The sequence below is a fragment of the Ictalurus furcatus genome, chromosome 2 (genome assembly GCF_023375685.1).
Source record: "Ictalurus furcatus strain D&B chromosome 2, Billie_1.0, whole genome shotgun sequence".
Classification (NCBI taxonomy): domain Eukaryota; kingdom Metazoa; phylum Chordata; class Actinopteri; order Siluriformes; family Ictaluridae; genus Ictalurus; species Ictalurus furcatus.
This window is the reverse complement of record NC_071256.1, coordinates 28030757-28057465: the sequence shown is the minus strand read 5'-3', so window position 1 is coordinate 28057465 and position 26709 is coordinate 28030757. Positions and strand designations below refer to the sequence as shown.

Sequence of the window (26709 nt, the reverse complement as noted above, 5' to 3'; positions counted from 1 at the left end):
ATGCCACTGTTTTCTACGCTATTCTCTGGAACGTCATTCTATTATCACAAAAGCTACGATGCATATTGGATCGCCATTTTCAGAAATAAATTTGCCATGAAAACACGTCATCCTCCTTTAACATCACCAACGTTCTATTTTTAAAAAGCACATAGTGATCCATATTAGCAGTGCATCAGGCACTAATGGCTATCTTCTCACTACTAGCTACCAAGTGATTGCCGATACACGTCTGGGCCATACAAGAATGTTCATTAATATAAGCCCCAGAATGAATCTGAAATTAATGAAAAACCATGAGAAATACAAGCTCTTTTATTAATATTTATTGTTTTAAAGTCAAACATAGTTGCTTTTTTTCCCATTTTGAAATGAACATGATACAGTAAACAGCATAATCTAAACAATCGAACGTAGAAATTGAAATGTAGTGATTGTCCATGGTCAGAAGAATATATATTTTGAATATAACGTTCATGTACTTTGGAACTGCTTGATTAAATGTGTGTGTTGTTACAGAAATGCTCTAAGTGCCAGAGTGAAGGAGCCTCCATCAGCTGCAGCTGGAAAAGCTGTATTCATAAATACCACTATGTCTGCGCCAAAGAGACAGGTATGGCATTAAGAATACATATAGTATGTATTTGTGTACACACTATACACAAATAGTATGTGCATGAGTTGTTTATACAGTATAAGTTCTTAAGACTTTTTATCTATCCGTTTATGTCAGGCTAATGACGCCACATGGTGAATGTTAATGATGTATAGATTTTCCCCAGCTCTCATTACATAATGCCACCACGTCTATTGACTCGAGTTGAAGAAGCACAGACTTTCAACATGAGCATCTTGTATCACCAATTCTTTTTTCCATTCTCTCTTTCACTGTCAGGCTGCACATTCGATGAAGACACTTTCTCGATAAAATGTCCAAAACACCAGGTAAGTGTCTGAGCCCGTTACAGAACATAAAAGCACATCTTTGATCTGAGAAACATGCCTATTATGCCGTGCACATCAATGGCCTTGCTGAAACATTTGCTGACCTCCCTAACAAAGGGAGTGAATGGAGGTGCAAAGCACAGCCGCTCATCAGCTCCATCTCCCAGGGCAACAGACAAGTCTAGCAAGGAGCTCGCCCTTATTGATGAGCCATCTCTCCAGCGATAGTCATGCCTGCACAGTGGATGCTAATTAGATGCTCACTGATCTTGGCTTTCTGACACCTATTATTCCCCACAAGACTAAATTAGCATTACGGATACTGTCAGATTTTTAGGGTTGAAAGTGTCGCTGAAGATGCTTTTCTTTGAGAATGAGCCAAATAAGACTCAAGACATGTAACCAATGACTCAAACTTGTAGCCAGATTTGACTGCTCCTCACTTGATATTTGACTCAGATGTAAATCTAGGTGATATGACTACTACTCAAGGCTGCAAACTGCCTACAGGTTTCCGGCTTGCTTTGCAGTGATAAGCAAGTACGGCGCAAGAGACTGTGCAGGGGTAGAGCGGTAGTTGAAAACCTGGCAACAGATCAAACCACCCTCCCATCTCCTTTCCCGTCCTACGTCAAAGGACAAAAAGGATGGGAGGGAGAGAGAGTGAGGAGTTCAGAACAAGCTGGAAGCACATTGACTCAGGGATCTAAAGGCTTTAGGTCTCAGCCATGCCAATTTGCTGTTTTAATGAAAGCAAGCAGTAGATATTCCACCCCCATGCAGGTCTCCCAGGAAATGTCTTCCTCTTTTTCTTTTTCTCTGTGCCTACACATACACAGACCCTTTTTCTAGTGGGGGCTTTCGTGGCAGCATGAGCAAAACCCTGGATTACTGCACCATCGGTTTAGACCGGGCCAAAAGCAGTCGAGGCAACAAGGAAAACAAGAGCAGGCCTTTGGCTCGCACCTTTTCAAAGGGAATCGGGGCTGTTCTTACATCATGGCTCGATACAGAGGGAGATAGATCCTGGCCCTTAGCCAGAAGGATGGGTGGATAAGTGCAAAGAGGATGCAAGAGTGAGAAAAGCAGAGGCAGTGTTGGTGCAGGAGGTGGAAGAAGAAGAAATATTGTGCAAAAAATGCTCTGTGCCAGCACAATTAGGGGGCAGTCCTGCTGGGTGGTTGAGGAAGAGCTGGCCAGCTTTGTTGGCCCACTTGGTGCAGTCTTCACATTAGCACAGTGGCTACTGCCTCAGCATGGGCAATTAGAGAGCTCACACCAGGCTGCTGATGCAGATCCAGATGCACGCACGCATACACACATACACACACACACACACACACACACACACACACTATAGTCTTGCCCTCTCATAGCCACACTACACAGTATGCGCTATGGATATGTCTTATGCATGAAGAAAATAGATAGGTTGACATGCGTTACTGTAATGCCTTTTCTGCTTGCCTATTTTCATTCAACCTGTCCATTTTGTTTGCCAGGCTATGTAATATAGGAGTTCAAAGACTTTTAACAAGCACGGATGTACATCTGCCTGCATAACACTGAACTGACTGAAACTGAAACTGGCTTCAGCTGAAGCACAAGGTACTGTAGCAATACTGACCTGAGACCAGATCATCTCTGCATCCAAACCACAAGGCCCTGAGCTACCCGCTTACAATCTGTCCCCTGCAGCATCTACCGCCTGCCTGGGCAGCTCCTCTACGAGAAAATAAATAAATAAACAGGAGCCATTGGTCAAAAAAAAACCTGAATGTGCCACTCATCCGTTTGATTCCTTTTTTTCCTCCCCAATCTTTCTTTTCTGGAAGGGATGCTATCAGTCGGAGACACCTGGAGGCAGATTTGGCTGGCGGCCCTCTCTAGCGGCCCGAGCCCTGCCACCGTTTGGCACAGAGGCATGCCTGGTGATTTTGAAAGGCATTCAGATTTGAAGATGTCATGCATCAAGCACCCACTGGATGTAATTCAATATCTGCTTACGTGTTATTAAAAAAAAAATGTACATGGTGTGCTATACAGGTCTAAATATTCTGAAAAAGTCAAAATATTATTTTATTATGATGCTCTTCCAAGATGTATTTTGATGTGCGTTTGCAAACACATGGCACCACTTAGACGGCGCTGGTATCTGTCCAAATCTGTGTTCTCCAGAAACAATGCAGCAGTATGTACAGGTCTGCACCTTAAACAAATTAAGGGCCTTTCTTTACTGAAGACTGTTTCGTTTTAACATTGACGTGAAAGTCACCGGACCTGAAAATGAAGAAAACGACGTTAAAGAACCTTAAATGAAGCGCTTTATGTTCACCACTATGCTGTACGTGACAAACACAATATTGTAGGCTATTTTAGGTTACTCCACATTCAGCCCATTACAGTATTACCACAAATGATTAAGTTAAAGTTATTCTTACAATGATTAATTCAAAGTAATTGTGTATATAAGTATTTGCTGCTGTTTAAATGTAAGATGTGATGTACTATTATAATGGTGTATAGTATTTCTTAGAGATGTTTATTTTCTATAAAACAAATATGTTATTGCCTTTAAAATGTTATTAAAAACAATGAATTCAAATGCCTTTTTTCAGAATTGTATTTGTCCACATTACCCATAGGATTTATTGCGATGTTTTGATGTTTTAAGAGATGTTTGGAATGTTATTTGTATTGCTGCCATCAAATACACTGGATTTGTGAACATCCGCCGGTGTCTTTGCCATTGAGATACAACTTGTGGTTTATATTCCCTTCTTGTGCTATTGTGATTCTGGGAAGAAGGAAAAAACAAAAAAACAATCCACAGCCATTATCCTCCAAAGATATCTCCAGCACACTACTAAAAAGTCAAAATGACATTTAAAAGCAGATAGAATCAAGGAGCTGATCCAGCATCATTTACGCTGTAATGTTATGACACATTATGTCATTTTAGCAATGCTAGCAATGTTAGCATGTCATGTTAGCAAGCTAGTAAAATAATGGCGCTAAATGATTCTCTCAAACCTTGTGAAAGGTTTGCTAGCTGAGTTCAGGTTATACAGTCAAGTGCAAACATTTGCATAGATATGAGATAAAATAAGGACAAAGGAATGTTAAATATTAAAAACTTCAAATAATTGTTAAAAACTAAATAAAATGACTGTTCCCATTGCCTTTAGAACTGCTGATAAATTCATTCAGATGTCGCACGATCTTCTTTAGATGAGACAGCAAAACTTATATTTCAAACTTTATTTATTTATTTATTTATTAAAAGAACCATACTCGCTCACTGACTGACGGAGCCCCGTTGGTGAAACACGTGCACGCTATCTAGGTAGCCTTAGCGATACTATGGACATTCTGTGATATACATGCATCTTCTGCATTAGTTCACAAACTAACCCATGTCCAACTCATTACGGGATCGTTGGAAAGAGTTGCACACTAGCTCACCTCTCTGCCATTTTGAGTTAATTGGAGAGGTTTATGAAGACCTCCACATTCCAGAACTCACTTCAGGTACTCAGTACAGTCGCTCAGCTAGTTAGTGATCTACAAGATGCACAAGGGTATTGACAGCAGCATTTAGCATGAAAGTGGAACCTTCAGAACCTGAACTGTTTGAGCAGCGTGCACAGACGAGGAGGCGACAGAGTTGAACAGACTGAAGGACTAAAGCGCTGCTGCATCGCTCTCTTTAGGTTAACATGTTCAATATAAATATAAATAATATGCAAGCGATTTACGGGTGGATTTATCCTTTTTTTTTTTTTTTTTTTTTTAAGTATGTTACACAAACCACACAAGAGATCATACATATATGTTACAAAAGAACTTTTATTTACATTCTCAAGAATAAATCAAAGAGCTGACAATTGGACAGACTGTTCAGATTTGGACTATGAGCACTACACACTGATTAGCATACAGGTCATGAGTCTGCCACTTACAATACAACCTCTGAAACGACTGTAAATTTAACAAAGAGCATTTGAAACATTACAGTGACTGAAAGTGGAATGCAGACAGGGCTCTCTCAAATAACTTTCGTGTCTAAAAACCCGGGTTTTCGAAAAGGTCGACTTTGTCAAAACAGACTGGCTCAGATATTTTTGTAACTGTTAAATGGTGTCATTCCATACATACATTTTACCACCAAGTATGTTCAGAAGCTGCGCTCTTCACATAGTAACCGCCACCTCGCTCAGTAGTGCAAACGGACAAGACTCTTCAAGAATGAGCACCCTGTAGAAGTTTTTTTCCCCCCACATATATGGAATTAGTTGTCTGGCAGTCAGCTTTATTAACCCCACTATTCTGTTTCTTTATAAAGTTATGTTTTCTGCTCTAGCACTCTGTTCCGATGAAACATCCAAGTACTCCCATTTTCTCTGTTCCTATAAAATACTGTTCACCCACATCTTTAGACAAAATTATAAATACACATCTTTAAAAATATATACAAAGAAAACACTACAAGAAAAGAATCTTGTAAAGCCGTATACGCTCTTCAATCATGTAGAAGTCAGTCCCAGTAAGGGTAGTGCAGATTAGAAAGGTCTGTACAGATGTAATGAAAAGGAAATCTTATCACACTCATCATGCCCCCTAACGCCTAGCTCCCTTGCACACAGATTAAGCCTTGATTTCCTGGCCATGCTGTACCAAACCAGTAGACTCAGCAGATAAAAAAAAAACAAGTGTCTGAGATACTGCTTTAGACAGAAACACGCACACACATGTACATGCACTACCATATCATTACAGCCGGAGACAAGGATTGTTCTGTGTGTGGAAAGCCGGTATTACACATTGAGAGGAACTGCAATGATTCATGTCCAATCACCCTGTAACGCCACCTCTAAGGATCCAATGCTGCTCAATAAAATGCCATCTAGTGGACAAAGCCGGTGCTTACAAAGCACCTCATTACAGGAACACTACAGCGGCCCATACTGCATCTATATGTGAAACATTACCATAAAGGCGTACTAAGTAATTTTAAGAGAAATCCGCTTAAGGTAGTTTTAAATCTAAAACCCCACACACCCAAAACATGCACAGGCTAGAAAGCCTGAATTCTAGTGTGAATTCAGGATCGACAGGGAAGCAGAAACACATCTATGGTTCTAATTGACTGAATGGTGACCAATATTGGTGTCCATACGGTTTTATTTTTTCTCCCGTGGCAACACAGAGAACAGAGTTTCTCCTCTGAGCTGATGGTTAATGGTCTGCTGCTTAAAACCTGATGAGAACTTTGCCAAATCTCACAAAACTATTTCTGCATTTAAAATTACTGACCGCACCTTCAAGTAAGATGTAAAACATTAACCATAATAACATCCGCATTTTGTCAGGACAAACAGATTAAATTATTAAATTATTTAAATAATAGCTGTAAAGAAAAAAATGGAGAAGTTAAAAAGTAATAAACAAATGGAGGAAGGGGGGGAATCTGACGTACTAAAACCAGCTGGTTAATTGATAAAGGCCAATGCCTGTAGCCAGAAAAATGTGGCACAGAAAATTTTAAACTGATATTGAGTTTGAAAGTCTTTTGATTTGTCTCTAAGTGGAGGCGACCGTAGTCCCGCTGCCCAGTTTGATGATCATCTGCTGGCAGTCGTGGAGCGTGCGTTTGTCCCCCAGCTTCTCAAGAGTGCGTGCAGCATCGGCCAACATCCCCACCCTCTGGCCCGGGGCCGACAGGAACGACGGAGGCAGATACCAACACGCCAACATGGCCGCCTCTGCCTGCTCACGCTGGCCTGGCCGTGTCTCACACTCCTCTGCACACACGCGCGCGCACACACACACACACACACAGCCATGAGACACTGAATAGATTTCTAAATATAGATGCATGTTACAATGAATGTTAAACATCTACACATCACATAGGTGGAAAAACACATCTGTACTGAATGGATATTCAGAACATACAAGCAGACACACCCACATATGAAAATAGATTCATTATTGTAATGGGGAACAAGGACTGAGCATGTTAACGGAATACTCTGTTGTTTTTCTACCTAATTACTGTTCACTATATCTGCAGTCTAATGTTCAGTTACTCTAGTCCATCATTTAACCTTCCTTCCTGTATGGAAAATCTGTTTACCTACTTATAATGGAAGTCTGGGGGCAGTTGTTGGGGATGTCAATGAATGTTGTGTTATGAATGTAGTCATGTGGGAAAGTGTAAGTAAGATTATTTCTAAATAAATAAACAAACAAACAAACAAACAAACAACTTTTTACTCCTTTGTGCCAGTCTTGGAAAGATAAAACTATATAAGAACAGTATTGATTAGTCTCTCATGTCTCGTTCTAAGACCAGTTAGACTATAATGCCTGTAGGTATGAATTTATGATCTAGTCACGTATTGAAATTGTTTGCCATCTGCTCTCGAATTCTTTCAGAAGCGAGTCGAGTTAATGGGGTTTCTCTTCTTTCCGTAGTACTTGTAAACATCTGCATGCATGAACACACACAATTCTGTGGCTGAATATTTGAAAACAAGCATGCAAACACATCTACCCACGCTCAGCATCTAAGTCCTCACCGATTTTGCCTCCAGGTGTGACACGCCGGCGCAGACTGCGGTCCAGGAGCTGGTGTGTGCGTGTTGGACTTGCTCCTGCCATCAGCCTGGCAGTGGCTTCATGCAGAAACAACTGGTGAGAGAGAGAGAGAGAGAGAGAGAGAGAGAGAGAGAGAGAGAGAGAGAGAGAGAGAGACTTAACAAGCTGGCAGACAGCACACCCATGGGGGTTAATCCTTCCTTTAGAAGCTGACACGTCTCTTCCGCTCTCTACTGTCTCATACTCTTTCATCTTCTATCTAGCACTTTCCCCAGCAGCTCTCTCTGTCCTCTGCTCTGCTACAGTTCTTATTAGAGTGAAGTAATATAACAAACTGTTAATATTACAATATTATATGTAACACAGAACCTCGATATGAACTATGTGTCAGTCATTCTGTCCTGCAGTGTGATTACAAAAGAAACATATTACATATAAAAGTACAGTTTAAAAGGATCCATACGCAAACAGGTCAATCATGTGTAAATCTGACTGACATCAGTTCCTTTTTTTATGTCAAGACGAGACGCTCATTGTTCATTTAACTGAAAGTACAGTAAGCTCTGTCTCTGGTCTTTTTCCATTGATTGCCATGCTTTAAACCAATCGCGATTGCTCCTGGCCCCAAAGCTTTTTCATTAGCAAGAAGGCTGCACATTCCTGCATTGAGTCTGTTGCAGTTTTGCTGCTACTGTATTTATAAAAATATAGTATTTAATTTACTGTCACTGTTATACTCTTTACCTGGCTGCTACCACAATAACTGCTATGCCCATATTTGGTATAAGCTAATCTGCTGAAGACTAAATCATAGCATGTTATGTTCACATTTATAGCATTTTTAAATTATACTGTTACTCTTTGGCACCTATCTTTTGCACTACCTGTTATATCTAACACTAGAACTGTGTACTGGTCGGCACAACACTGTCACTTACTGTACCTAGTGTCCTGTTTTAATAGTTACTGTACTGTCCTGTGTTTTTAGCACACATCTTCATGTGCCCTTTGTGTAGAAATGTGTAGCTCTTATTTAGTTCTGTGTCGTCTCAGTGTGTTGTTTGTGTGTTGTTTTATGTAGCAGCATGATCCTGAAGGAACGTTGTTTCGTTTCACCTAGTACTGTAACAGCTGAATATGGTTGAAATGACAATAAAACCACTTGAACTTGAACTTGAAATAACACTACTATACTGACGATACAGTATTTTCAGAAAACACTATCAATTCTAAACTAATGAAATAATATCAATATCAGTACAAAATTCCATTCAGTTGTCTCCCGGCTCTAAAATTTTGTTAATATCAATATTAATATTAATTCAGCACAGCATCTTTTCAAACTGCTGCTCATGCTGCATCACAGGGCAACGTAACACACAGAGTACAGTATTCTCTGCCCATTCAGGAAATAAAATAACTTTCATACATTACTACAAAAATCAATTGCCCATGTTAATTTTTTCTTCTTTTTTTTTTTTTAAAAGACAATTAATTGGAGCAAAACAGAACATAAGCGGGAAAAGTTTGCAAAATCTTGAGGATGACAAATTATGCCTTGCAAGTACTATTTTTGACTAGAATGCTGATGTAGAACTCCACTTCTCACACAAGCCACAGCGGTTAAAAACAGCTCCCCAGCACTCAGCGCTTTTCAGAGCGGTGGCCTATTTCAGCGCTAAGCATGAGGAAAATACCAGCGTGTCAGCATGAGAGGGTCTAAATCACTAAATCCAGATCAAGAGCTGGAATCCGCTCCAACTGTGTCCAGCTGTGGCCACATGCCTCGTCTCGGTATCCTTCATCAGCAGTGGAGCAGCAGCAGATCTGTGTGCTCATGTATTTACAGTGCATGTATGAGTCGCGTGTTTGTGTGTGTGTATGTGTCTTACCCTACGCATGGCGGGTCGGAAGCTGTGGGCAAGTTTGCGCAGAGAGCTCAGGTCCTGCTGGAAGCCCTGCAGCTCGGCGGGAGAAGCAGCCGAAGTCGAGCTCTGCTGAGGGGACGCTGGAGAACAAATCTGCTGCTCTCGCCATAGACTGGTGCGCGTCACCAGCAGCAGATCACACAGTAACAACTGCACCAACTACAGGCATAGAGACAGAGAGAAGGGGAAAGAGACAAGAGTCAAACACAGTTGTTAGCAGTGTCTTTGGATGAAATCAGAAGCAGCATCTTGGTTCTCAAACTAAGTATATGTTTAGTTATAAGCCTAATGAACTGTTTACTTGATCCAGACCTCAATAACAATAATAATAAGAATCATTTTAAAAACAAGAGCAGATAGTGCAAGATGTTTATAATAGATATTTCAACACAGTTTAAATTGTTGTGTGTGTGTGTTCAATAAATGCTCCATTGAGAATGGCAGATACCTATGCAGCAGCTCAGCTCTGTGTTGCACTGCAAGAACATTGCACTCTGTTCAGTCACATGCAATGCAACTACAATGCACCACAGCTCAGGCCAAGACAGGACGAGTTCACCTCTAACTGTGGACTCATAACTCCTGATGTCCTACTTAAATACACACATACTGTACAGTGAGCGAGTTTCCCCAGGGTTTTTCCACTAGTTATGACTGAGCCCAGCTTGTGTGTGTGTGTGTGTGTGTGTGTGTGTGTGTGTACACGTGTGTATAGCTGTACCTTGTCTAAAGTGCTGCTGTTGCAGTGTGGCCCCAGATTGAGGCTGTCTCTGAACAGGCTGCTGGCTTTCTCACAGTAGCTCAGGCTCAGCTGTCTGTTCTCTGGTTTGGCCAGCAGGGCGCGCACTGCTTTAAACATGTTCAAACAGGCTTTGGGTAGCGAACTTCTGCAAAAAAAAAAAACAACAAACACACACACACACAGTCAGAAGGAGGGACATAGAACAAAGCAGCACAGACATACGGTGCACTCCAAAAGACCTCGACATAGATACAGAGCTTAAGGATGAAGTGATGTCTGATGAAGTGATGTCTGATGAAGTGATGTCTGATGGAGAATCAGCACTGAGGGCATTAACACGAAATCTCAAGAATTACAAGGCCTTCTTGGTTGAAAGGTAATAAAGTCTAAAATGGTCATCAGGATTTTGATGCTGATTTGCCCCTCCTGACCTCCCCTTTTTATTCTGGTTTTAAACAATTATCTTTCCAGACCATCCTGTGGTGTTGGGTTTGTAAAGTCCAATCTTAACTTTTCCAATCTACTCACAGATTGAAACTGAAGCATTAAGCCATTAGGGCATGCTTTACAGAGATTTTATCATGGGCAAGAGCATCCTTATGATAAAATTATAAAACCCATGATAAAAAGCACTGTAAAGATTTCAATTATCATCACGAATAAAATTTACAATAAACAATTCCTCAGTAATAATAATAATAATAATAATAATAATATGTTTCATTTACACAGCACCTTTCCAGAGCTCAAGGACGCTTTACAATACAACAATACATAAACAATGAACAATCGTGGACAAACACACAATGTGACAAACAAAGAGCAACCAAACACAGAAAAGAAAAAAAAAAAAAAACACAGTACAGTCACTCAGAAAATGCAGCATAACAGATTAGGACAGAGAACACTGAGAAAACAGATCCGTTTTTAATTGGGATTTGACCTCGGAGATGGATGTGATGCTGCGAGGAGTGAGAGGGAGAGAATTCCAGATTTTATGTGCTACAACACTGAAAGACCCATGGTTGAGAGACGAAATCTAAGAACAGAGAAAAGTCCAAGCTCAGAGGACCTGAGAGAGCGGGTCGGGTTGGAGGGGAGAAACAGTGCACTGAGACAGAAAGGTGCCAAACCATGAAGTGATTTAAATGTGAGCAGGATTATTTTATATTTTATGCCAGTAACACAGTTAATGTAGTCTGTTTAGAGTAATCTTTGGTTACTAAGCAACATGTGTGATGCAGTCAAACTTAATATATACACACACACACACACACACACACACACACACACACACACCAAGGATTTTACAATGGCTTTGAATGGAGCTCAGCAGTTTTAGAACCATAGTTATCCATCTTATAAATCACAAAGACTGTATAAAGACTATTATACCACAGTGCTGTCGAATTCTCAATTCTGACTGGTCATAAATAGTTGATTCATTTTCTTTAATGAACTTTCCACAACATTAAATGTAAAGATACATGGATTAAAAAGTATGTCGTTCTTTAATTAATAAAAATGTGTTACGGACACACTACCCTATCGCTGACTAGCTTTCTATAACAGCACTCCGCCATCGGGTTTATTCCTTTTACATAATCAGTGACAAGATCACAAGATTCCGGGTTGTGACTCAGTGGTGTGGTGTTTTATTCGGGGAAGATTTTGAAGTGTTAGTGGTTTGATGATTTGGATGATACAGAGGTCTCTCACATTCTCAACATTGGTTAGGATGCATCCATTTGTAATGTGCCCCAGACTTAAGTCACTTTTTAACTGCTAAATATAAATACAATTAGACAACAGCGTCAGTCAATGCTGATATCAGACTTTAGCCAACTAACTTTAACTAAATTATGTTTCATTATTTGAAGAAGCCAATAATCATGATCATGATTAGAATAAGATTCTATCTCCCTAGTAAAAAGAGGTACATATAAATTTTCAAGCACTGATATGCGCGCGTGTGAGTGTGTGTGTGTGTGAGAGCGAGAGAGAGAGAGAAATACGTACTCGTCTGACTGAAGACTGCGTGGAAGGTGTTCCACCGCTGGATACAACCTCTCTGCCGCTACGTCATCTCCTTGCAGCCAGTTAATAATCACCACGGCAACCGACGACCACCATTTTGAGTGAGGGTCACAGCCTAGATGCCAAACACACGTACAAAAACTTCAATTAACCTGACTGATAAAAACATGTCACTCTCGGCTTTGTTGAAAATAGCTGACGTGTGACTGACCGGTGATGGTGGCCATGTTGGAGCCGATGGCGAAGGCCTGTGTGGTCGCTCCTGCAGCGTCAGAGGCGCTGTTCAGCAGTTGCAAGTACTCCAAGGCATCCGAGTACTCACTGTGGGACAACATATATGATTCAAACAGCATCCACACAACACCACACACAGCTATGTGTTTACACCTTCACACCGAAGAACACGTGCACGTACGTATAAGCACACAGTGCCTATCAAATTCATTAAAAATTGCATTTGAATTTTAATACTGCATAAACCACAGCAGGCATGAATTTATTTAACCAAAACGCATCATTGTGCTCACACATCATGTAAGAATTCCAGTAATTACGACACGAAGGCTTAAGATTCCACTCGGCCAATATTAGTAAAAGGATAAAGAATGCCAGTAAGACATGTACAGAGTTAAATCCTGACACATGCAAGCTGACACCTTTTTTTATTATTATATATATATAATATATATATATATATATATATATATATATATATAATATATATATATATATATATATATATATATATATATATAAAAAATGCAACATCACACACTGTTGAGTCAGAGCTTTCAGAAAACTGGTTAATTACTAGTTTGAGTTGGACGGGAACGTAAATTGGAAGCTTGTGATATCTCTTGAATGTGGGCTCTTAAACCTGTGACGTTTTTTTTCTTCCCCCAATAGATAAACAAAGATGAATATCCAATCAGGGAAACTTGTTCTGATAGCCCTAATATGCCTCGGATAGAAAAGCGGGGAGTAAAACGCTGAGGTCTGGAGTGCAGAGAGTTAAAAAAGAAACTGTGAAAAAGAGCTTGCCGTGACTCACCCTTGTCCCTCGTTGGGGCTCTTGTCTCCGCATGGCTGAGCGACACAGTACAGAGCCTTCTCCAGCAGGTGCTCCCTGAACGCCTGAGTCACCTGAGCTAGAGGATCCACTGAAACGAACACAGAATATAAACAGAAGTGTGAGCCTTTATAAGTGCACACTTCACAATACCTCACCACCACTGAGCTATAGATATCAGGCTGCTTTTTTGACTTTACCACAGTGTACGATGAAATATAAAAGTGCTCACCGGTGTTTCCAGCCTGGCTATAGATGCTCTCTTTAGGGGTGCTGCGTACAGACCAGTCACCATCCACAAAGAAGCGATGGCCCAGAGGGTGGCAGAGCCACTGCATGGCAGGAGGAACACTGCCACTGGGGGACAGACAGGCCTGTCGAGCACGACTCAGAAAGCCACGCTACAGAGAGGGACAAAAGGAGACATGGACAGTCAGGGACAAGGAGAGAGATGTGAATGTCCCACAGGCTGCGTACACGGTGTGTGCAGGTGTGTCAATACAAAGGAATTTGCTCTAAATGTTGATACTGAACGCACGGTTTACATGCACCCTTGTTAAAAAAAATCCGTTTGCACATACGTTATACAAACCAAATGCACGCACATGCACGGAGGGACAGCGAGTTCAACGCATGTGCATCGGCCTCACAAATTCGACCTCACGTTCGTTTAAAAATCTCCGAAAGCTTTGTCCGTTTGTATTGTGATTATGCTGCAAATGCACAGAAAGTACACAAGTATTCAGATGCAAATGTCTGGTGTCTACTGATTAGCGTTCGATTAGTATTAACTAACGATCTGTATTCTATTAAATATAATATCCTCCATAAAGCCCCAGGATGCCTCAGTGGGTCCAGACATACTGTACATTCCTCTACATTACTCTCAGGAACTACACACCTCCCCTGTGTGTTTTAGCGTGGTGTTTTAATGAATAATCCATGCTAGTTACTGAATAATATTCTTTTAGAAGAACAACTGAATAATAAAGTCAAGTTTTTAAGGGGTTAATCAGACAGAAATGTCAAATAGTTTATTCTGTTCCACTTTAGCTTTATGCATTTTTTATTAAATCTGATTATTAATGGATGATTAGCCTACATGTTAACACAGACAGACAGACACAAAGGGAGAGTGAGTCAGAGTTTGTGTGTGAGAGAGAGGGCGTGGGTTTGGGGTGGGGGGGGATGGGGGTGAAGAGAGCACAATGAGTGTTCTTACAGAGGTGATGTGTAGCAGGCGGGGCAAGCTGGTTTTTACTCTCAGGGCAGCGGAGACGTAGATCTCTGCCAACGTGGCCACAGACAGACAGTCTCCAGCACACTCGGCTAGATTCACCGCACTCAGAGCCATGTGCACTGCGAACAGGTGACTACCGCCCAGCTTCCCTACAGACACATACGAAGCGTTCAGTCTCAGCAGCACCTGCATGAATATAACAAGATATCAGCTATGTGCTAAGACTCTCTCTCTCACCGGTCATGTGCAGCTGGTGCAGGCGGTGATAGACGAGGGCAGCGTCACGGCTGCTCTTGCGCGCATCCTCCTGCAGGGGGCGATCTGCACACAGAGCTCCAGCCCTGCAGGCCAGCCAGCGGCCCACCCACAGCCTCTGCAGCCATAGACGCAGGGTGGACCAGAGCACAGCACACGCCAAGTCCAACTGAGAGGTGGGCAGAGGACGACCAAGAGCTTTCAGACATGTCCACAGGTTCTGAGAGGCCTGGGCAAAGTCTCCCTGCATGGAAAGGAGGAGAGGAAAACAGACAACACTGGAGATTTAGATAACTGACTGATATTAATGGCATCAGATCTAATTTAATTTAATAAAATCATTATCACGAGGATTAAAATGCTCTCCCTACCAGATCTAAACAAGTGTTTCTGTGTGTGTGGGGGGGGGGGGGGGGGGGGGGGGGCTCACTCTGGCCAGGTCGAGGTCAGCCTGTTTACGGTGTCTCCAAAAGAGGACGGAGGATTCCGAGTGTGGTCTAGTGACAGGCTCTCCGTACACCAATAGCTTAATCAGAACAGCAGCTACCAGAACACCATTTAGCATCCACACCAATAGAGTGGGCAGCATCCAGTCCATCCAGCCCCACGAATCAGCTGCAGAATACACACTCCATAAGTGCTGATAGTGTATGTCAAAGTGTACGAATCCACATATCCAGTCTAGTAAAAGCCTGACATATATCAAAACGGTAAATAAACGAGACAGCACTGGATTTCAGAATTCATCCTGTATGTTCCAGGTGACGGTACCTGCGTTATCAAATGCCAGCATGGTCCTGCCAGTTCCTGAGTGGCCCGGAGGAACAGCTTCTCCAGTCCTGCTTTGGCTCCCACACATCAGAGACGCCAGCGGGTTGAAAGAGAGGAAGAGGAGGGTGAAGGCACACAGAGCCATCCGTGAGCGGTCCAGCATCCCTCCAGCAGCCTTCTCAGCACTGGACATAGGCTGTGAGGGGAACAGAGCAGAAAAAAAAGATACAGAAATCATCACTGTACTGTTATTCCTTCAGACAGCACTGCTAATCCGAAAGCAGTCACAAGATCAACATGGTCTAAAAACAAAACCAAAAGATCCTCTTTTCGATGGAACATTTACTTAGGTGTACAAGGCTGAAAAACCTAGACAGACGTACTACCTTGCTGTCCTCTCCCATGGGACTGTCAGGCTCCGAGTCGCTGCTGCAGTGAGAGAAGGAGCCGCTGGGTTCGGGCGAGCCGGCGTCGGAGGGTGGAGGAGTGGGAAGTTCATTCTTCACGTCCACCTCCATGGCCACCAGGTCTTTCAGAGACTCTGTACACAAGCACAAAAACAGCAGGCTAAAGTTTATAGTATGGTTTCATGTTTAATCTGACTATAAAAAAAAAATAATAGTTTTTCAAGTTATATTTTTCTATTGCTTGTAGAATGAAGAAGACTGAAGCAATATAACAAAGAGCACACTGGCTATTTAGCAGCTATCATAGTTTTTATTTTTATTTTTACATGTATGCGTCAGCCTTTTTTAGCCGTTAAGACAGCCTTAGTAAAGACCTGGTGGTGGAACCAGCCATTGAGGCACAAAAGCAGCTATTCTCTTTACTTCTGAAGCATTACAGAAGTGCATGCATGTTACGTTGATGGACTCACTGTTCTTTTGGTTGGCCATTTTGAGAGCCAGGTTTTCCTGCTTTAGTTTCTGGTTGGCCTGCTGCAGGTAGCGGATGTAGTCGATGGCTTTCCTCAGCACTGCAGATTTATTCAGCTGGAACACAGGCAGGGAGATTCATTCACCGACTGAAGCCCAAATGTCTGGAGAAGGCAGTATACACATTATATTTGAACAGAAAAGAAGGCGGTAGAAGGCAGACCTTAGCCTCCGTGCCAGCCACCAGGTCTTTGAGCTCGATGATCTTGTCGTTGATGGAGGAGCGGTAGCGCTTCTCGATGGCGTTGTGTGCTGTGCGCTTCTCGCCTTTTTGGATCTGCATACCTGGCTTGCCGCTGATGGCTATACGATTGATCGGCAGCTTCTCTGTGTCCACCATGACTGGAACTGTGGTCAGGATAGTCCCACCATTCATCAGAGCCTGAGAGAGAGGGGGGAAAGTGAGAAAGTTAATATAAATAAAACACCAACCAACAATATGGAAAACAACATGCTACACAGTAACATACAGTAGATGAAATAATATAACATACTATTAACACACATTCATATGTTATTATTCATTAATAAGGTATTATACAATTTGTTATAATTATTTATGAAAATGTATTAAACTTCACAGCACTATTTATTACAACGCATTATGTATTGTTAACAATATGCACCATGAGTAGCTAATAGAAAAGAAAGTCTCTGCCTGTTATTCATAGTTTATTGCTCTATGCCTATTGATTAGCGCGGTAAAGTTCACTTTATTATTCATGGTTAATATCTAGTAATAGTGAAGGGAGTGATATAATCTACTGAGGCTTCTAGAAAGAGTGGTGAGAAGTCTTCTGGATTACAATACCGATACAAAGCATTGGCATACAAATGCTACAGGATATTGTTCGCTTTTATTGTAATGATTAATAAGTGAGAAACTGGATGGAGGTTCAGGAGCGCTACCTGCAGTGAGGTGCTCTGCATTGGAGCTGTGGATGTAACCAGAGACGTGATGCATGGAGATGCTACTGTAGTTACCATGGACACGTCCGGCTTCAGGGTGGTGAGGAGGAGAGAGTCTGCTTTGATGAATTGAGACTGCAACAAGACCTGCACACACACACACACACACACAATATTAATTGCATGGTGAAATACAGAACTCAGTAAACATCACAGCATGTACATGTATTCACACTTACAGGAACTTGCTGGACGTGAGTCTGTGTTGGAGGACTGGAGGAGGTGGTGAGGATGGGAGATGTGGACAGACTCTGGACCTGAGCCTGGATGGCAACCGGCTGAACGCTCTGTGGAGAGCTGGCAGCAATGGGCACAGGCTGGGAAGAGCCCTGCTGAGGGACTACTGCAAATTACAATTTAAATGTTATTCCTTGTAAAAAAAAAAAATAATAATAAAATAAATAAACAGATAAATCAATTATTATTATAATGTAATTTTCACTTTATACTCAGTTAGAAGAATTATAAGATTACATTATATTTTTGGATGTAATTTAGCTGTACTACAGTACGCAGCTTCTATTATTTAAATTATAACCTACTTAAGGAGCTCAAATAACCTAACTGGCCAAACACCAACATGTCTATCAGTACACGTTTGCGCTTGTAGAGTGATACATATTTATGTTTTACAGTTAACAGTAGCATTGTCCGAATATTTTATATATGGGCTTAGCAGCTTTACCCTTTAATAAAGCACTTACCTAGAGTCCCATTAGGATTTAAGAGTTTCATTGTAAACGGTGTAATTAATTTCACAAAGATCTTTTCTCATTGAATTGCTATTCTGTATTATTTGGTTTGGTCTGCAGTAATGATAGTGATTAAACTGTAATAAAACCTAAACTCCAGATGTTGAAAAACTGGCAGTGCACACCCTACGGTCACATACAGCACTGGAGCTCTACCGTTACCTCTACCATGGGGCTTTTATTAAGACCAGTAGCTAAATGAATATTATGAATATGTTGGGCAAAACCCTTAGCTGAATCAGATAGTTAAAAGGATGAGGTAACAAGGCAAATGACCTCCAATGCTCTGAATCAAACATTGTACAAAATGTAATCAGTGCAAACAAATAAAGTGATATTCAGGATCTAGAATCTATGAAATATGGCCCAAGATGTTTCAAAACATATTTTCCATATGAACTATACAGTTCTCAAACACAAATACTGCAGCACTTTTTCTTCTTCTTCTTTTTTTTTTTTTAAATGTACTTTTTTTTAATTACCTTGTTACTTTATAAGTCATTATAAAAAGTAATATCCTGATAAAGACTAGTGATCTGGAGCCAAATGTGAATTATACGTAGTTGTGGGCCACAGGTGTCTGAGCAGTTGTTCTATTGCATATTGTGGCAATAAATCCCACAATAAACATGCAACATTAAGATAATCAAGCCACAATTACTGCTGAAAAGACATCATGCACATCATATAAAAATCCAACTGAACATTACATCTTCACTATTTGATGACTAATACACAATGAATGCATCTCACTTTACATTTACCTCAGGGTCAGTCATATCAACTACAATGATGACTCAGACTGTGATCAAACAACGTGTCTGTGTACCTTGACCTGTTCTGTGGTCTTTGGACCATTTTCCCATGGCGAGATTGAATTTGACCTACATAAGAATAATTACTAATTATAATTCCTGAGATTTATATCATGCTTTTCTAGGCACTCAAAGCACTTTACATTGTAAAAGCATTACATTATTAATAGACTTCCAGAGACTCACAGACAGGTACACAGAGGGCAATACACTGATGGTCTGAGAGCTAAACACAGTGCCTTGATAGCAATATGGAGCAAAGGGCCACTCCACCTGCCTTCCTTTCTAACATTCTGTTGTATCACAGGAGTGTCAGATTAGACAAGATGGTGCTTTCTCCTGTCCTGGTTTTTACAGACCCAAAGTCAATTCAGTGTTTCATAGAAACACCAGTTATAGCAGATGTACTGGAGAAGCAACTGTCCAGCCTCAACAGCTGCTACAGGACATTTAATTTACATATAAATGATGTACCAGTCAAAACTTTGGACACACCTACTCATGGAAGGGTTTTCCCTTTTTTTTTTTTTTTTGGAAGACATTAACACTATAAAATAACATGTAAAGAATTATGCACTGACCAAGAAAAGTGGTGAATAAATCAAACTATTATACATTTTAAAATCTTTATATTGGCATCTTCTCAATAGGCTTCATGTGGGAGCTTCAGAATGTTCTGAAACAGACCAAGCTCCTCACTGCTTCTACTAAGTTTGAAGTGAAAACAATTTAATTTCATGAAAGAACTACTTGTTAAAAATACATTTTGATATTTTCATTCAGTAATAAACTTACACATGGACATTAACTTCACTATTAACATTGGTCTTAGAAACAAATTCCAACCATAAGCCTTTAAGAGAATGAAAAACACATATTTATTGTAATCTAGTGTGTCCAAACTTTGAACTGGTAGTGTATTTGTGATTATTATATTTTACACCCATTGTCAAGTTCAACTGATAAAAGGAACAAGAAAGGAACAAGAAAGGAAAGAATCAGGAAAGATGGAATGAAACACCTCGATGGTAATTGCCATTACAAAATGTGATGCACCTAGTTATTACTAAAGCTAAATGTAGTAATCGAAAGGTCATGATTGGAGCTTCATGTTTAAACAGAATAGTAAGATCTTAAAAATGATGACCTCTAATTGCTAAACAAGATTTTATTTGTGTGATTTGTTGATGAACATCATTGCTGGATGATGTAACGATCTAGCATGATAAGTAAAAAAAATCTAGGATATTCTACTACAATCTCTCAAGCTTAATGTTTAAATATAAATGATAAAACTAAAGCACCCATACCAGTGAATCCATTCTGGTTTGCGTAGCTGGTCACAGGCTGCTGAGGCTTTAAGGTGAATGTAGGGCTCTGGGGAGCCTGGCTTGGTGGGTGAAGCACAGGTTGAGCTGTTTGAGCTTTGGGCTGCTTCACCTGGCTTGGGGTGACAGGTGGAGAGGTCACCTGGGGGGAGGGAGTTTGCTGAAAGTTTGGGGCATGGAAGGTCTTGTCTGGGGTGGCAGGGTTGCGGCTGACAGGGGGACCCAGCAGAGCATCCAGATGTGGGCTGTTGCTCAGGATGGACGAGGTGGAAGAAGAGGTGGAGGAAGTGCGGGAAGTGGGAGCCAAGCTGGAAGGAGCCAGGGCTGAAAGGTCATTCGTTGGAGCTGGTGGTGGAAAGGAGGTGTGATCAAACAAGCTGCTAAACTCCATCTCCTGGTTGTGGATGAGCTGGAGCATGTCTGGGAGAGGTAAAAGGGAGAGGCAAGCTGTTGAGAAATTGTGGTTACTATAACATTAAATATTCACTCGGACTAGTAAAACATGACTTCATACATATGCACTGTATGGCCAAAGGTTTGTGGATGCCTGACCATCACAACCAAATGTGGGCCTTCCCTAAATTTTTAGCACAAAGTTGGAAGCACACAATTGTTTAGAATTGTTGGAAGCACACATTTTAATTGTTTAAAATGTCTTTATATGCTGCAGCATTAAGATATCCCTTCACCGAAACTTGGTGCCTTGCAAGAGAGCTTTTCGCCCAAACTTTTATTTAATGAAGAGTCACATGTAAATTATTTAAGGTTTCATTTCAAATGAAGCGTTAGCTACAAAGTCTGTCAAAAAATGTCAAACTAAATTAACAGAATTCTCCCCTACTGCAATAAGTAGTTCATACTACATAGAGACAGCCAAGTTATCTGAAGGTTAATCGAGTTGTGACCTAAAATGGACTTTCTTTCTTGCTTCTGTCACTTAAAATAGTGGCAGCCATCTTGAAGCCAGAATCATTTGCTTCTTCTATATATAGTTTAGGTGGCATTGTGGTGCAGCAGGTAGTGTTGCTGCCTGACAGTTTCCCCAGGGCCTTTAGTTCGATCCTGATCTCAGATTACTGCCTGTGTGTCTCTCACCTGTCTTGCCATGTTTGTTTGATTTTCCTCTGGGTTCTCTGGTTTCCTCCCACCTTTCAAAACATATTGGTAGGTGGATTGGCAACACTAAACTGTCTGTAGAGGTGTGTGTGTGTATGTGTGTATGTATGGTGCCCTGCAATGGACTGGTGTCTCATCCAAGGCATATTCAAATAGTGTTCCTGGGATATTCTCCAGATCCTCTGGGACCCTGACTAAAATACAGCTTTTACTGAAGCTGAATACATAGAAGAACATTGTTTGCCACCTCAGGAAATATCTGTGCCCTAGATTTTACAGCCACAGTTATGATTGATATGATAACAGTGTAGTTTCATGTTGATTTACATATTTTATTTTATTTTATTTTATTTTATTAGATTCTGTCCTTGTTAGAAACATTAGCAATGTAGGTGCGAAAGTAAAGCAGACACATCTTGGCTGATTAGGTATATTTGGCATAATGGAAGAAGTTGTATACATTACAGTGTACTACTGTTTCTTAAAAAGATACCTCAATTCACCTCATTAATCTGTTTATTATTTATGCAACCTACATGCAGGTTATATTTGCATGTGTGTGAACGACATGCTCAATGCAGGTCTGTGCACAGCCCTGACAGGAATCTGTACACCACTGTTTTGGATGAGGTGATCGCTCTCGACCAATCACAGAGCGCGCGAGCTCAGCATTACAGTAACACAGGCGGTGGGAGGAGCGCGCGCTGAGCTCTACAGACAACGGGTTACTATCGGACACTGGGGTTACTCGCGGTTATCCAGCTTCATTGTGTGCAACGGCTCGCGTTTTAGAAAGACAGACATTCAAATGTATACTCAAAAACATTATACGTTCCTCACACCATACCAAAATACAAATCTTAAACGCGACATCATTTTTAAAAAATGATCATCAGGCACACTAATTATTTGTGCATTAAAAATAAAATGGAAAATATTCAGATTGGCCGTAAAATGATAAACGCAGCGTGAAATCGGATGTCTGAATTGCAGAAATGATTGTAAGGAACGATGGTGTTTAACTACCCTGACACAGTAAGGGGAATGAACGGAAGTAACCTCTGGTGGCGTCATGCGCGTAAGTTCGCGGGGGCGTGGCCAGGACAATGCAACTTATAACTCAAACAATGGCTACACATGACACAGTTCTAATTTCTATTCGAGAAACCTTTTTAAAATCCCAACGCCAACTGATTTATTAGTGTTTCAGAACTGATATATAGACACCCTGTGTGTACAGGTGCATGTGTGCTCACTATTATATGGTTCTGTATTGCAATACTAGGCATTATAGACAGTCACGAGGTGCTTGTGCATACGACTCTTCCCTTCATAACGCATATTAACCACAATATTTAGATAAGGGCAAGCAAAATAATCGCATCAACAGTTAAAATGATAACATATACGTTATAACGTCCCTCCATGTTGTTTCTGCATTTGTCTAAGACATGTAATTGTCTGCCAGGCTGACTTGGCTTGATCAAGTCAAAACACACAATACATCTTTGACTATTTATTTAACTAATCACGATTAAAATGTAAATAAGTAGGTTAGGAAACTGACTCAAACAGCTCATCTTACCGTCAATGTCGTTCAGCAGAGCTGTGTCAATATCACTTGGATCATTTAGGGATAAACTTGGATCCAAGCTATCCAGTGACGGGTCGTCAAAAGACAAATTATTCATTTTCCCGCAGATTCGCTTCTCTCGCTACAGCTGACTTGTATAATATTCAGATCCAAAGACAATGCGTTATTCCATATAAACTCGAAACTTCTTGCAAGTAGAACCCGACTGTATGTACAGGTACATTTGTTTAAAAACAGACTCTTCAGACTTCAGAAAAATCCAACTTTGTTCCTAATCTGTCAACATCATGCTTGCTGCCATTTCCACACTGGCCCACAAGACAAACTTGCCTAAACAGAGTTAACAGTCTAAACAGTTGCGTGCTGACGGGACGAGCAAACCCCAGAGAGACCCACGCGCGAGTGACACTTCCTGCGACCAATCAAAGTGCAGCTCTCTGTCTACGTCACGTTTCCCACGCTACCTTCAAGCATGTCAACGCTATTCCAATGATCTTCATGGGTTAAATTGCACGATGTTAGTTTGCACTAATTGTCTCGCTATGGAGCAACGACTGTATCACGTAAATAGATATGAAGCTTGTTTGGGATTATTTGTCTCTGATAAAAATGTCTGGTTTTCTGACCAGGTTCTACAGTAGCATTATACATATGATCCTAACCTGTTATGCCAAGTAATACACCAACACGTCGGGGAATGTATTATTTTTATTACTATGATTATAATTATTACAATTATAGTGATTTAAGTGAACGTAGACTAAACACTTGAAATAAAAATCACGACTAAAAACAAGCGGCAATTCGCTTGTTTACAACACGTCCAACATGGTTCCCAACAGCTCCGTGATGGCCGCGGTGGGTATGTCTTACACAGCCAATCAGAATGCGCAACGGGAGGGCTATCGAGCTTCAAGCTTCTCTGATCTGCAGACTCGACTCCGCCTGTAGAACCAGAGAAACTGGCCAATAGGAAGGCAGAAACGGAATGGGGTGATATGACATCACGAATGTGGCTGCCGTGGTTACATCATGCATTTTCTCTTAGAATAATAAGGATGAATTCAAGGTTATATCTAATAATAATAATAATAATAATAATAATAATAATAGAATAACAAAATTGTACACTACACAGTTCATTCATGATCCTACTAATTATAATCCATAATAAAATATAATGTATTTATTGTTGAATATTTAAACTATGTTCAAATATAAATCAGATATTGAGATAAACAGGGAATTACTTCGTGCTGTGCTTTATGATGAATATTTGATGTTTCTAAACAAATCTAAACAAAATAAACCATGGGTGAAATAAGGTGAAGTGGGTCAATGACCGAAAGTAACACAGGTATTAGATGAGCCGGTTCTCAAAGCTTCCCTCAGTTTATTGTGTAAACACTTACAGCGCCTCCATTAGTCTCCACGAGTGAATTAACACAATAATTGAAATGTTTGACCTGTGGCTTAATTGTTCATTGTATACAATCAAATACCGAATCATGATACACACTGACTTTTGAGAGGCCAAATGTTTTAAACAGTATCTATTGTAATGTCTACAGAAATGTCTGTTTAATGGACCATCTGTGCTCCAAACATTAGTTTGTTAAATAAAAAATAAATCCAAAAAGCAACCTTTGAAACTTGGAAAACGTTATTGGAACGTTCCCGGAAGGTTAGTTTGTAGTTACCAAAAATAATACCTAAATGTGTGAACGTTCCTTGTCTGTTGTCATATAAACCACACTATAGTACAGTTTTAAAGGTTTTGAGAAACTTTGTCAACCAAAAATAATCAGGATGTTATAGCTCCCAAAAATAACCAAAGGGGAACCAAATGCTAATGTTGGGGAAACATTTTGTGTTTGCTGGTTTTAGGCTACACTAGTGCTTTCCCTCCATGTCACCAAGCTATTTATTTACATTATTATTATTTTTAATTTAACCTGGAAATGAAATTAATTGTTAATAAAATATTGTTTTACACGTTTCCTTGTGTCATTTAAACTATACTAAATGAAGCGGTGTTTGTAAAGAATTATTGTGCTTCCTACAGTTGCTGTGCTCAGTATGATACAATAAATGTTTCAGAGTACTGTACAAGCACTTACATGAGCACTGATACTAATAAATAAATAAATAAATGATATCTTAAAAACATGTATCGCTTTGCTTGATGTACAAACTCGTTATAACTCCTTCCTCTCTAACAGGATTTTACCTTGATTCAGACCCTGAGCTATTTGTGCTAGCATGAGAATATGCTGTTGATGTAGACAATAAAAAAATATAGTAGTCTTGCTAGTAGTCTTGGAATACAGGTGCTTTTCCAGCTCTGACACTTTATCAGGTAATTGCCACAGGCTTAATTAAAACAGGTATTCAGTACAGAGAGGTAATATGTATACAGTTGTGGTCATAAACTTACATACACCTTGGAGAATCTGTAAAATGTTAATAATTAAAAATAATAAGAAGAAGGATAATAAATTGGTATTATTTTGTGTAAAGATCTTTTTTTTCCCCCATTTCATACTGCCCTTCAGAATCTACATGAGATATTTGCATGTTTCCCAGAAGACAAAATAACAATTTACACCTATGATCCTGTTAATAATTTTACACTCTTAATATATCGTGTTGTCATCTGGAGCATCAGTGAATGTTTGCACCTTTTGTAATAGTTGTGTACGAGTCCCTCAGTTGTCCTCAGTGTGAAATGATAGATCTCAACATCATATAGCCACTGTTGGAAAGGGGTCAAATATGCAGTAGATGCTGGAAAAGCAAAGAATGTGCAGGACCTGGAGAATTTTTCTGAAGAACAGTGGGCAGTTTAACTGTTCAGGACAAACAAGGGACTCATGAACAACTATCACAAAACATAAAAACAGTCGCTGATCATCCAGGTAACGACACACAGTATTAAGAATCAAGGGAATATAAACTTTTGGACTGGTTAATTTATGTAAACTCAGTTATTATTATTTCTTCTGGACTATATGTTAACATCTGCTATGTGAACTAGCTCATTCAGGGCACTACTAAATTTAAAAAATGTCACTTATGATCCCTCTTGTTTTAATTGTTTAAATTTATGACCTCAACTGTACATGTGTTTGGGAAGTGCTGATTTAATCACTGTTACTGTGTTTATAGCTGAGAGAAATACAGAATCAGCTGGAACAACAGGGTGAGTTAAAAAAAAAAAACATTTAATCTTATATTGGTTTATAACTAAGTTCAAAAGTGGCCTGTAATTTATTTGCTTTATTACACTACTCAGTGTATTTACTTGATACTTTGTACACAATTTAAACTTTGCCATTTTATCCTCCTGGTGTGTATATGTTGTGTAATTTTAAGTGTACAGCTACATCAGTAATCAAAGTATAATCAAAGAAGTCAAAGTATACAGTCACTTACAGGTAATAAGGTACACTAAATTACTATAAACTAGTAAACCTAGTAGTAATTCACTGTGAATAGCATATAAAAATGAATATTTTACAGCAAGGTTGTAATATTTTACAATGAGGTTTACTTTATTCCCAAGATTAAATTTGTCTTTTCCTTAAAGAAGATACGTAAACATTGCACA

At 40.1% G+C, this 26709-nt stretch overlaps 2 protein-coding genes across 4 annotated transcripts in view; one reads left to right on the top strand and one right to left on the bottom strand.

The window, feature by feature from the left end:
• The window catches only part of LOC128600282 (retinoic acid-induced protein 1), a 36569-nt gene extending 32943 nt beyond the window's left edge, over positions 1 to 3626 (top strand). Inside the window, exons 4-6 of one of the 2 annotated variants that reach the window (XM_053612639.1) lie at positions 520 to 613; positions 896 to 945; positions 2448 to 3626. In XM_053612639.1, the coding sequence (XP_053468614.1) occupies positions 520 to 613; positions 896 to 945; positions 2448 to 2456 (153 nt within the window). In that variant the 3' untranslated portion in view covers positions 2457 to 3626. Of the gene's footprint in view, positions 1 to 519; positions 614 to 895; positions 1139 to 2447 lie in introns of those variants that run through there. The other variant, XM_053612647.1, reaches the window with a different exon arrangement.
• A 1150-nt stretch (positions 3627 to 4776) lies between these two features.
• Positions 4777 to 23587, bottom strand: srebf1 (sterol regulatory element binding transcription factor 1). 2 transcript variants are annotated; one of them, XM_053612660.1, is made up of 19 exons: positions 23091 to 23587; positions 20372 to 20836; positions 17674 to 17837; positions 17435 to 17581; positions 16689 to 16907; positions 16468 to 16582; positions 15977 to 16131; positions 15591 to 15786; positions 15250 to 15434; positions 14802 to 15063; positions 14547 to 14713; positions 13557 to 13725; positions 13307 to 13415; positions 12467 to 12576; positions 12238 to 12370; positions 10198 to 10363; positions 9441 to 9635; positions 7530 to 7641; positions 4777 to 6749 (listed from the first exon to the last, which is right to left on the bottom strand). In XM_053612660.1, exons 1-19 carry the CDS (start codon positions 23194 to 23196, stop codon positions 6529 to 6531), a joined length of 3396 nt encoding a protein of 1131 aa, XP_053468635.1. In that variant the 5' UTR covers positions 23197 to 23587; the 3' UTR covers positions 4777 to 6528. The 2 variants fall into 2 exon arrangements, with proteins under 2 accessions (XP_053468635.1, XP_053468643.1); XM_053612668.1 differs by having other exon boundaries at positions 20372 to 20809; positions 23091 to 23561.
• Between the last annotated feature and the right edge of the window lie 3122 nt (positions 23588 to 26709).

What these genes read in the sequence shown, in the direction of transcription:
- srebf1 (XM_053612660.1), bottom strand. Translation starts at nt 23,196, where the DNA reads ATGAATAATTTGTCTTTTGACGACCCGTCACTGGATAGCTTGGATCCA. An exon ending in CTCACGTCCAGCAAGTTCCT is followed by an intron (nt 17,582 to 17,673) that starts GTAAGTGTGAAT and finishes GTGTGTGTGCAG; the next exon opens with GTCTTGTTGCAGTCTCAATT. An exon ending in TCCGACCCGCCATGCGTAGG is followed by an intron (nt 7,642 to 9,440) that starts GTAAGACACATA and finishes CTCTCTCACCAG; the next exon opens with TTGTTTCTGCATGAAGCCAC.